General features: G+C 32.5%; 1 protein-coding gene across 1 annotated transcript in view; it reads right to left on the reverse strand.

Annotated features, from left to right (window-relative positions):
- Positions 1 to 217: 217 nt before the first annotated feature.
- LOC111429454 (bestrophin 2) overlaps positions 218 to 13,232 on the reverse strand; it is a 60,587-nt gene continuing 47,572 nt past the window's right edge. Inside the window, exons 5-9 of the mRNA XM_023065363.2 lie at positions 12,794 to 13,032; positions 8,431 to 8,679; positions 1,986 to 2,219; positions 1,671 to 1,917; positions 218 to 1,112 (exon numbers count right to left, since the gene is read on the reverse strand). Coding sequence (XP_022921131.2) covers positions 304 to 1,112; positions 1,671 to 1,917; positions 1,986 to 2,219; positions 8,431 to 8,679; positions 12,794 to 13,032 — 1,778 coding nt within the window. The 3' untranslated portion in view covers positions 218 to 303. The remainder of the gene's footprint in view (positions 1,113 to 1,670; positions 1,918 to 1,985; positions 2,220 to 8,430; positions 8,680 to 12,793; positions 13,033 to 13,232) is intronic.

The following is a 13,232-nucleotide window of genomic DNA, read 5'->3' on the forward strand; positions in this document are numbered from 1 at the left end:
GGTAAAATCATTTTTATCAAATTCTCTATGATTGTTCTATCCTACGATTTTCTTTTGGAGAGTAACAAAATATATTTTTAAGGACGCTAAACATTAATAATTCACTTTTCCAGTTTGTTCGCTCTTTTACCTTAAAAAAATAGTGTATATATATATATATATATGTAAATATATACACATCTCTTTAAAATATAAAATTATATCACAATGCTTTTCAATACTCGATTATACACGCAACGTCAGTTATCACGATCAATTCATTTAATTATTTTGTTTTTTTGTATTACATTTAATTGTCTTATATCAGACATAAACTTCTCGTTTATCCTTGGTACTTTGAGATGTAGTAGATGTTTTCCTTAATCTATCATCAGATGTCGTGCTAATGGTATTAGTAACTGCATTTGAAGCACTCAGTACATCTCCATTTGGAGGTGTTAAAGACGATAAAGTATTATTGGATACTTTTTTTGTGACCTCTAAACTGTTTTTGGAGGAAATAGATGCCGTGGATCCTTGGGATTCTTTGCTTTCTTTAGAAACATTCGATCCCTCGGATTTTTTTGAAGAATTACTACTCCTACTGCTTACGTGTTGTTCACCTTCTTCGTCTGATTGGACTTCCAATAATTTAATGTGCGTTTCTGGTGGTGTACTCGGTTTTGAATGACCGAAAGCTTGTATAAAAGCTGGATTACTTTTTTCCAAAGTATGTCTGGTTAGAAGAGGACTTTTTCCAATTTGAGCCAATCCTAATGTGGACAGTTGAGGAACGGTAATAGGAACTCCAACAGGGCCAGTAAGAACTGGTCCTAAACCTGGAGATAAAACCGCTTGAGCTAAAGCTGCAGTACCAGGTTGTCCTGGTAAAAGGGTTGTATTCACAGAACTGCTACTATCCAATTCTTGGATAGGGGATAAAACTACTTGGACTAGAGGACCATCACTGTCCGGATAGTTTAAGTAGTTTGTTTGAAATTGATGCGGTGTTAAAGTTACACCAGAAGACATTGAGTTGTGCAAGATTGTATTGCTGTTTGGAAGACGATGATGATTGTCTTTGTCAACGTCTTTTGTTACTTCTGGGGTTGGAATTCTTGGACGACTTTTAACTATAACGAAAACATAATGTCAAATAAGTGAAAAGCATATGTATATACACATGTTATTAAATTATTATTATTATTTATGGCCACGTTTACCATCTTCCTGATTAGCAAGAGATAGTAAAAGTTTCATAAAAATGTTATTATTCTATGGAAAAATTTTGAGTAAAAATAATTTTGGCGAGGTAGAATTATAACCAAAAAGTAATCATAAACAGTAATTACGGGATTACCGACAAACGAATAGAGTAAAATTGTCATTAATATCATCAATTCGTTCAATAACATTTAATAACTCATAAATATTTCCAAAGCTATGTATAATTTCATTACACCATGCCTAATTCATTAATCATTTATGACACGCGGAAAACTCACCACTGTTGAAATCACAAATATCCAAATAATAAATCACATTTTATTCCGATAAAAAATTCGAATAAAAACCACAAGGTTGCGGTTCAAACTGGCAACTTAAAAAACTATGAATCACGAAATATATTACAATAATGAGATGACTGTCAACAATTGCGAAAAGATACCGATATTAAATTGTGAACCCACCTTTTGTAGCATGTCGTTGGTTTTTCCCAGTTAATTTGTCGTAAATAGACGTTTTTTGCGGAGGTACACCCGGAAGCCCTGCCTCAGGACTTGCGTACACTGAATTCCCCCTGTGCCTACCGAAAAGGCCTCCCGATGAGTAAGCCGTCGACGCCGATCTTACTGAACCCAAGCGGGTTCTTGAAATCTGTCTGGTGAACCAATTCGAACTTTTTCGCCTTTCAACTATTGGTGTGTCAACACTTTCCTGAGAATACAAAATAACAATTTGAAAATTTTATATAACTAGTTAAAATGTATAAAAAAGATACTTACATAATCAGCATACATGTCATTATCTACTTTTCGTGTGGGTCCAATTAAATTTGCGTACAAAGCATCTTGCGCTTTAACTTTATAGTTTTCAGCTGAACCTTTAGGTTCTTCCCTTCTGTAATGTTCAGAAGCTACTGTGTATGGTAATTCTTTCGGAACTACTTCATCCCAATATTGATCTTTTAGTAATTCGGGATGTTCTTGATGCATTTCGTCTACTATCATGTAACTAGCCTACAATTATAACGATTTTAAGAAACCTTACAATAATATATAACACTATAAATTAAAAGTTTCCACTATAGTTATTTCTTTTACATTGCCTCTTCACCATCATGTAAGCAAAAGAACAAATAACAATAAACGAATACCAACGAATTTTGCCATTTTCTGTACGATTTTGATAAATTCCCTAATAACTTTAGCAAATAGGATGTATAACGTTATACTACTACTAAATTCTCTAACTAATAGAGTAACGAAATATAGGGTACTCTATATAAAATTATCTAATTTTCTGCAATTAAGCATGGTAAAACGATGATTACATTTTTGAACGGCCTGTATAACACAGACCGATATAACTAACGACACAATACATACCTAAGTTGCAACCATGCCAATTACTTATTAAAAAGCGTTTAAACTAAAATAACTCATAAACTAAAAGTATCAAATATCAACAATCCTTATCGAAGTCAATATATTTTTATAGAGCGAATCATAATATACATATGTATAATAAAAACAATACCATTCCAATTAAAATAACAGAGTTGTCTACTATAGACCGAAAGTGGCGATAATTTTGAAAATATATTCGATCGAAATATCAAGTTAAGCCATAATATACAAGTGCCCATTATGTATGGAATAGAGTATATATCTTGGTAGGTATCAACATTATAAAAAAACATTTTATACAAAAGCTGTTTAATATTTTATTTGCCATAATAAGACTGTATTCAATTGTTTCTAATTCAGAAAACAAATGAGTAACGAATAACACTTGATTTTTTTAAATGGCAATGCACCCTTTCGTTTTTTTCGTTATTAACCAAAACGAATATAAGACAAAAAATTCTAAGTTTATTAAATAGACTATCGGGCGAAAACAAAGAAAACCTACCGAGTACATAACATGAACAAAAATATTTAACTAGTACATCAAGTGAATAAGAATAAATATCGCTATTAACGAAAAATTATCATCTGCTCCACTAATTTCCAAAAGTATCACTTTGGAAGAAGCAGTCATCTTCAAAAAATTTATGACTACATAATCACCATTCCTCCAACAAGCGTGGAATCAGAGAAGGTTTTCTCATCAGTCCAAAGTTTTTGTACAACAATCCGTTGTAAACTTAATGATATGATAATACATTAGAAAACCTATGTATTTGAAGAGCACATTTTAATAAGTCGTATTACAAATAAGTATTTTGTATTAAGCATTTGCACTACGACTTATTGATATATATAATAAATAATTATTTATTTATTTTACATTTTTATAATAAATTTATTATCAAATTTCGTTTCATTCATTATTTTACCTCTAGATTTTTAGCATCTTTATATTTTTTTCCAATACCGGTATCACATTGAAAATATACCGAAATACCGGTATTCAATTTTCGGTTGGTATTCCGAACCCTACCTGCGCGCGTTGCTACGCCACCAACTAAAATAAATTTGAAGGAAAGACATTACGCAAATATTCAATTAATTTTGAGTCATTTTCTTAATTTCGAGAATTGTCGAAAATTGGTCGTACCAACTTAGAAACCTTCGTGGGCTCATGCACAACAACTTTGCTAAAGATCATCACATGATCAAATGCATAGTTTACGATTCTATAAAGGACATACTGACAAACATTCATTTTTATAGATATAGATAGAATAAAAAGCCCCATAAGAAATTTCAAGGTAACCCAACCCAACCCTGCATTGGATGGACTCGACGTCATCATCCTACAAGAGATGAGAAGTTCATACAATTTTTGTAGCTTTAGTCCATCTGAACTGGACATAGGCTTGCTTATAAAGAACTAGCTGTACCCTGCGCGCGTTGCTACGCCACCAACTAAAATAAATTTGAAGGAAAGACATTACGCAAATATTCAATTAATTTTGAGTCATTTTCTTGATTTCGAGAATTGTCGAAAATTGGTCGTACCAACTTAGAAACCTTCGTGGACTCATGCACAACAACTTTGCTAAAGATGGAGGACATACTGACAAACATTCATTTTTATAGATATAGATAGAATAAAAAGCCCCATAAGAAATTTCAAGGTAACCCAACCCAACCCTGCATTATGAACGCTGAGGCTGAAAGGAAGATTCATTAATTGTAGTCTCATATGCGCACATGCTCCCACGGAATAAAAGAAGAAGGATGAAAAGGAATCATTTTACAAAGAACTAGAATCTGCCTGCCCATGATAATCCCAGGGGACCATAACGCTACAATAAGAAGAAGAACCAATACCTAGGTATAACAGGAAAACACAGTCTAGTCTACACACGAAATCCAATAGTATTGATGACACTAAACTAATAACTATCTATTAGTCATAGACGGCCTCCCTTAATATGATCATTGAAAGTACATACTTTGAGCGCAAGGACATCTACAAAGGAATGTGGGTATCCCTAGAATACCCATAATAGAGATCAGAAGTAGAAGAGTTGCTAACACAACTTTGGCCACTACCTTGTAGTGAGTACAGTTAGACCGAGAATTGAGAATATCAAATAAGCAAAAAAATCGAGAAATTGAACCTACAGAACCTCAAAGATCACAGCAGACATACAGCGTACAACGGAAACATAAATCGGAAGCTTGGAAATAGACCAAACAGCGAAAATGCTGCAAGTGGAACACATGTAGAAATATTATCTGTGAGGTCGCAGAAGAACTCGAGAATTTGAAAGCAAACCAGCGAGCAATTCAATAGACTGCTTTGACAAATAATGCATTAAAGTAACGCTAATAAAAGTTTTGTATAGGAATCAAGCCTATAGCACGGAGAGGGAGATGAAAAGAGGACTCATAAACGGAAAAAGCGAGAGGCTATGAACGGTAAATTGGAACGGAATGAAAGAAACTAGGAGTACAGTCGCACACGAGGAAATTCTACCAAATTCTAAATAGTAAAGAATTTCAACCTAGGACAACAATGTGCAGGGACAAAGAGAGACGAATTATGACGGAACAAGGCGAAATACTGAAAATATGGATGGTTTAGTATGAAGGAAAACTAGGAACAAACCAAGAATAATAGAGCGAAAAGGTTTTACCGAACTAACCAGAGAAAAAGAACCGTCGACATATAGTGAAATAATAGCAACAATAAGCAAACTAGAAATCAACAGAGCAGCTATATTTGATAAAAACGCCGTGAAACTAATAAAAGAAGGAGGTGAAAGAAAAGAAGGAATAAGCTGATGTAGGCGCTTCATGAACTTGTCACAAACGTATGAATATCTAAACGAATACCTGAGGAATGAAACGTTAGCATAATAGTCCTATTACACAAGAAAAGCGATCGACTCCTGAGTCCCAATTACAATTGGACAATTGCCCTGTTGAAGTTGGCTTACAATAAAACCCTACGCGAAAAAAAAATCGTAGATTGATGATAGTGATATTCTCGAAAAGACAAAAGAATTTATTCGAAACCCGCCATTTGTTTATCGCTTTTTGACAGTGCCTATGTCAGTATCTCCAGGACATTTTTAATGAGAGCCATGGTGGAGTTTGAAATACCTACACACCTAATTCTACTACTAGAACAAACACTAAGGGAGGGTGGAAAGTGCAATAAAAATTCTCAATGAAACAACACCAAGATTCAGAATAAATAATGAGTTGCGCCAGGGTGATACTGTATCATGCATACCCTTCAACATGATACTTGAAAAGGTCATACAGGATGCGGGTATTAACACGAGAGCGTACAAAAAAAAGAAGAACTCTTCTATCAAATAAAGCATACTACGGTCTGATGCCCCAATTAAGATCACTACTGACATAAATATTTCTTTGGTTTTTTGGTCAGCTGATATGTATAGAAGTAGTTATGTATAATATATTTTAAAGAAGAGTTGGCACGCATATATCAACACAAATACATTTCCTAAAATTTTTAGCTTCTTAGGTCTTTTCTACGCTTACATTGTCAGTATCCTAGGAAATTTTTAACCTAATGCGTGGCAGTTGCAAAGGGAAAAATCGATATTAATCTTATTGACACTTTTTTTTTCAAAATCATGCTGGACATACAATGGGGCCGTCACCCTCAATCGAATAGAAAGACCGTCTTTCAAAAAATTGATAAACTATGTAAAAATAGAAGGATTGGTAATATTTTCAGATCCTAAAATTGTTTAGTTTTCACGATAATTAATATAAAACCTTTGGTGACGTTTACGAACTTTTCGCGTAAGATCAAAAAGACACAAACGTGCATTGCTTGGATCTTTTCTTCTAGTGCATAACATTCTCGTGGCATCTCGCTCATGCACCTTTATTGATTTTTATTTCAATCAACCACGTACGAAACGACGATGACGTCTCCAAAGTTTTTTAAAATTTTCATTATTTTTTTTTTTTGGAAAACTAAAGCCCAGTTTGAAAAATAAAAAATTATAATACCATCCCTAGGTTATAAAAAAATATGCCATAGATAGCATATATATAAGCATTGTAGTTGGCTGTGTCTCAGAAAACTATTTTGATATAGATAAATTTGTATTAACTTGACGAACTAGTGAAACACGTTACATGAAAAAGAGAAATTATTCTGTATGGTTTTCGTTGCCTTTTAGAAGCGTCATCAATATCTTACATATACTTTTTTGAGAAGTATGCTATTCTCCACTACAAAATAAATAACTGTTATTTGAAATTTGTTTTTATTTAATGAAAATTACGTACAATAAAGTGCACCCAGGGAACACGGGGAATAACACAATTAATATTAAGTAGGCTAGTAAATATTAAAGTCCCCATAACAGGTAGTAGTTGTTTTAGTATACGTATCTGTCATGGAAAGACATGGAATGATTTAGGTGTATGACGAAGCAGCCAGGGGTTGCAGGAGACTCTTAATTGGTCCTTTCTTTGTTGATGGTACATTAGTGGAGAAAAATGTACAAATTCTCTGATTCACGAACTACCAGTAAAGTAAGCGCCAAATAGGGATTATTAGAATAAGTGATGCATTAAATAGATAGTCCCATTAATTGATCTGCTAGTCTCCCGATCCAACATCTCTTGATTTTCATCTGTGGGGTTACATTAAATAAAGAGTCTACCAAAGATGTGCCAACAACACCGGAAAATATGAGACAAGGAATACCTGATAAATGCAGACAATTAAGTTGAAAAATGTTACGACAAGCCTATACATCTACACAAAATATCGAATACATTTCCCAAACCAAAGGTAAAGGCATTTCGTAAAGTCGATCAACATTTACGTGAAGGCGTACAACAGAACTAAAAGAAAAAAATTAGAAACACGACACAAGAAGGTCCTTTAAATAGTACCTATTAATTTACATCAACGTTAAATGATCCCAGTAATTAGATCGTTCTTGGTACCACGAAAAATCTTTCTTCATCGATATAATGTTTCTAAATTTCACCTACTACTATGAAAACGATAACATACCTCCACTAAATGTTTACATACAATTTTAAACGGGATGAAAGAAGATGGTTACTTCTTCAGACACATTCGTTGCAGCGATGTTTACCAAAGATGGTGTATTAAAACCTTTTGCGTCATTTGGTCAATTTATTCACCTCATCGCATAAAGGTAAATGAATAACTCAATGTACTGGTTAAGGACATCAAGTTAAGGACGACATGCCATGAAATATTTTCCCTAACATAGTTTAGATGTTAGATAGAGCTCCAAGCTGACTTTGCTCATAACCTAAAACAGTTATAGCACGAACACGTTCCAATGAGATTAATTCAGCGACCTTATTATATGCCTTCCGCCATGGGCCGATCCCAATTCTCTAGACTTTTAGTATTTTATTAAAGGGTAAAACTATAACAAGAAGAGGCACTTCAAAACGCTAACAAAGTTAGTGAAAAATAAAAAATATTAAACAATATTCCTTTCTTCGTTGAATTATTGCCTCAACCCTTCAAAACAAACCGAAAATATATATCTCATATACGTTATTGTCATTTAAAAATTCACTTAGAAGGCAGATTGTGTATAAGCACAATCTGAATGCACAATCGCATAGCGCTTATTGCGCCAAAACATGAATAAGACATAACATCGTTTCGCAATGAGTTGTCATTAACAATCATAACGTTGAGGAATATTTGCATATAAAGCAAATGTTGCAACGTCAACAGAATACAGAATTAGAACTTATGCTTTAGTTTAATCTATTTCATTAATAATACCTTAATATGTCGATCTATAAGCCAATTTAATTCAATGTCGTCATCATCCTCTCCAAATGGGTTTATTAACACTTCAGCGACTTTTAACCATCCGACATAAAAGAAAAACTGAAGAGCAGTAAAAAATGGAAAATAAATCACTGGTTCTTCATATTTTCCCATTGGATTTCCTGCTTCTGGTAAATCTGGCAGAAATTGTCTGCCCATTAACGCCGCAATGAAATAGGCGTACAATGCCAAAGTTACAACCTGAAAATGAAAAAAGTAGATTAAATATAAAGTATTAAACAGTCCTTAGATAAACGAGAAAAGCCCAAAGCCTTTGCTCTAAAAGTAACGGTTCTTTGCCCCTGTAATCTAACAAGAACTGGCGGGCCCCACCACGAATATTTCAATACACTACAGCAAGAAGTGACCGGTTTTACTTCGAGGTTGTACTGTCACCTTGAGACTTTACACGGATGGTGGGCTGCAAGAGACGAATACCTTACTATTGTTCGTGAGGAGTAGAAACGCTTACTTTTTTGTTACATAACATTATCACAATTAGCATACGTATTATCAAAATCATAACGAAAAGAAGAAAAATCATGCTTAAAAAAATAAAACAAGTGGTATGCACCTTAATATGCTTCATAGATAAGAATAAATTACACTTTCACTGGCTTCACTGGACTGCATGTACGCGAACGGTTTTGTGAAATAGGAACGTTTAAAAATACAGTTTGTGTACACTTGAGGTAAACGTTACATAAAATATTGTGCACACTTTCTACTCGACGACAATATTTAACTCAAATTAAAGAGATTTCTACGTAAGTTGAATTGGAATGTAATAACATACCTTGACATTGAACATTTTCTTTTTCATGACAAAGTATAACATGTATTAAAAGTAGTATATCAAAAGAAAAAACCTCATTTTTAAAACGTTAGCTATAAAACATTGATTTACATCAATACCTGACGTACGAAAGAAAAAGTTTCAATCGGAACAGCCACTTGCGTTGTTGAATTTGAATTAAGATATTTATAGATACTTCGACTATGAAGGCAGTTCGGAAATTTACTTCTCAAAGAAAGAAAGATTAGTGGAAGATTTTAGTTAATAGTTATGTAATTGTGCATAAGACGTTGCATACCTATAATTCGGGTTAAATTTGAAGCTTTAATTATTCCTTTAAATATTTTTTTTCACAGGTTTGTTATGTGACATATTTTTTTATGGAACTTTATACGAAATAAAAGTAATTGCTTTCATGGAAGAGATTTCATGGACAATGACGTTATTTTTTAACGACGTCCGGATTAAATTTTCCTATAAAAATTCATACCCATGAATTCGTAATTGATTACTTATTTGGATTAATTTATCGTTTTAATTGTAATTAGCTGCATGACTCATTATTATTGTACATATATACAAGCATATCAAACAAAGTGGGGGTAACCTGGACCCATAAAAACTGAATGCACGTGTTATTAAAGTCAAACTGTTTGTTTAGCGGAAAATCAATTTTATTTTGAATCTTCGCCCAACAACTTGTTCACTATTTGAATGCTTAGAGAGCTGTCTGGTTTTAACAAAATTTAAACATATTAAACTTAAATAATTTAAACTTTAATCCTACGTAAAGTAGGGGATATAGGCGATAAAATCATTATAATGGGTTTATAGAAAAATCCCTGCAACGGATCTAAATATTTCAGCTTTTTTCAATTTTTTTGTGTGGATTTAGAAATGTTTCCGTCATAATTAGTTTAATGACGTCATCATTATTTTTTTTCAATTACCAATCCCCATTTATATTACGTAATATAAAAGAAATTTTTAATTTTGAATTTAGTATAGTTAATATTGGCGACATAAAAAAAATTTTTCAAATAATTTACTTCAAGTTTAATTGAAGTGATAAAAATAGCAGTAGCCTTGAGTAATTATGGTAAACAATCATTTTAAGCAATTTCCTAAGTGTCAAATTAATTTATTAAATTGGTAAATTTGTCCTAGCTGGAAAGAATAGAAATTCTGTGTATGATGGGATTTAAGAATCGACCTCAAACTCAAAAAGAAGTAGTTGATCTTTTCAACAACATATCCTAACATATCCTGATCGCCAATCCATTAGCCAAAATACGATAAGCTGAGTTGTAACTAAATTTAAAAATCATGAACATGTACAAGATCTCTCGAAATCTGGCCGACCAAATTCAGGGGAAGTTTAACAAAACGTGGTTTGGCTGTGCAAGAATCTGGCCATTAATAAATCGCAAAATATCATCCCTATAAAGAAAACCTCTTTCAGGACCTCAATGAAGATGATTTTGATAGGAGAGCGCAATTTTGTGAGCAGTTGCAACAATTTTGCAACTACGACGAAGATTTCGTAAAAACCATATTTTTTTTTCGCCGAGGCAACATTTATATTTAGTGGACAAGTAAATAAACAAAAGTGGCGGTATTGGGCTATCCAAAATTCCCATTGGGCAAGAAAGTCGCACCCCCAACATCTGCAAAAGATCAAGGTGAGATGCGGAATAGGACTGGATTACTATCCTGGACCCTTACTTTTTTGAGGGAACCTTAATTGGTGAAAGATATTTAAATTTTTTACAAGGAATGAGATATAACATAGTGAGATCCATAATGTTGACCCAACTCAATTCGAATGGCACTTATTTCTTCAACAAGAAGTCGCGTCACCACACTATGCCGTTTTTGTTCAAGCCAATTAAAACCAATTATTTCCCAATCGATGTATTGGGAGAAGAGGGCCAATTAAGAATTCTGCAAGATCATCAGATTTGTCTCCGCTGGACTTCTTTCTTTAGAAATATATGAAAAGTTTACACCACTAAGTAGACCAAATACTTTGGGTGAACTAAAAATCAGAATCCGAGAAGAAGTTGTCAGTAAGAATATAAAAATCGTCGTATGGATTACTGTTAAGCTTGGCAGGGTACACAATTTGAACATTTAACACAATGTTAATGGCTTCTATTTTTATTATTTCAAGCAGATTTGAAGTAAGTGACCTTCGAGCGGGCTTTTCCCCATTATTATACATACATTATTATATTCACTCGGATGGAAAATTATCTTTCGAACTGTGGATATGCTAAAGACTAAAGTATTATCTTATATCTGTATTGTTACCCTTTCCTTTATAAATTTTATTTTTCTGGTCAGCTCAGTTATCATGAATAGCAATATAATTGCAGAATTAAGTTTCACCATATGACATGACCGGAAATCCACATTGCCCACCAGTTATTAATTACTAATTACCTACTGATTCATTGTATTACGTATCAGGTTATTAAATCAATTTATTTACTATATAATGAAATGAATAAAGAATTGTTTTTAAGAATCCATTTTTATTCACACGAAGAATTGGTTAATACTATACAACATGGTTCAAATTTGAATCGGAAAACTTTACTAGGACATAGCCCTTACCAAAATAAAACAAGTTTTTTATATAAACATGGGGTCAAATCTTTTGTTTTCGAGCTATGAGTGATCAAAGTTGAGCCAAAGATTCACACTTTATTTTTTATTTCGGCTATAAGTAAACGGTAAAATTTGAAAATTTGTAGGTATTTACTACTGGTAACACCTTATTTTCAAACAAGGGGATAAAATTTACTACCACTTTGAATTTTTCATAAGAACTTTTTAACACAATGTATCACGAAAAAATATGAGTTGTAAAGCTCATTCTTTAATTTGTTTCTTTAGTTTTTCCTTAAAGATAATAGTTTTAATAGATTTTGAGTAAAAAAATAAAATATCGTGGGATGTACCGCTATGTGTCATGTTTAGCTAAAATTGTTCTAGAAGTTGGCTATGAACTTCATTTCATTTACGTTGAATCCTCACGTTGAATCCCTACGTTGATAATTATTAGTATTTTTTGACTGTTATTAAGCAAAGCTATCATATTTTTAATATTGTTTAACGTAATTTGTTCATGTAGACATTAATTTTATTTTATGTTTATATAAAAAATTTGTGTTATTTGGCAAGTAGTACTGCGTCCTAGTAAAATTTCCCGATTAGAATCTGAACCACCCTGTATATCAGTTATTAACTTTCTTTCGTTCACACAATAAACGCGTACATCAAAGGAACGGTAATATACAATTCATCAATTCAATGATCTTTTTCGTTAAATTTATGTACGTTTAGGTTCATTGAATAGTTTAAAACACAATTTGATATAAATCATTTTAGTGGATAAATATAAATTTGAGTTTATTTATTTAGTTTTTTACTGTTATTACAGAGGCTTTCAGTTTAAAAATTTACTGTTTAAATCATCTACTTTATAAACGCGTATAATTATTATATTCTCACCTGAGTATAAACCAATGGCACACAAACTGTATCATATCCGATTAAAGCACCCAAACGTCTTCTTATATCAGATAATTCTATCAGTAATGTTTGCACGATATGATCACTGGTTATAACCGATTCTTTTCGAGCTCTGTTAATTATATTCGTCGCCCAAACCAATGGCATCCAGTATTTTGACATTGGCGTTTTTCCATCCATTAGTTCGAAAATCTTTCTTTCACTTTCCAACATCAAACCTAAAAACATAATTAACAAATCATAAACATTTTGAAAAATTGAAAGTTATTAAAAGAATTTATTTTCATATTCTAGAAATCTACCAGCACAATTAGAGCATTAAAGCATATACGTCACAATATATAAAAACTACATATAAATTTCTAGAAATTTCGTAAAAAAACCCGCACAAACATTTACGATAAAACATTTGTAGTAC

The sequence above is a fragment of the Onthophagus taurus genome, chromosome 1 (assembly GCF_036711975.1).
Source record: "Onthophagus taurus isolate NC chromosome 1, IU_Otau_3.0, whole genome shotgun sequence".
Classification (NCBI taxonomy): Eukaryota; Metazoa; Arthropoda; class Insecta; order Coleoptera; family Scarabaeidae; genus Onthophagus; species Onthophagus taurus.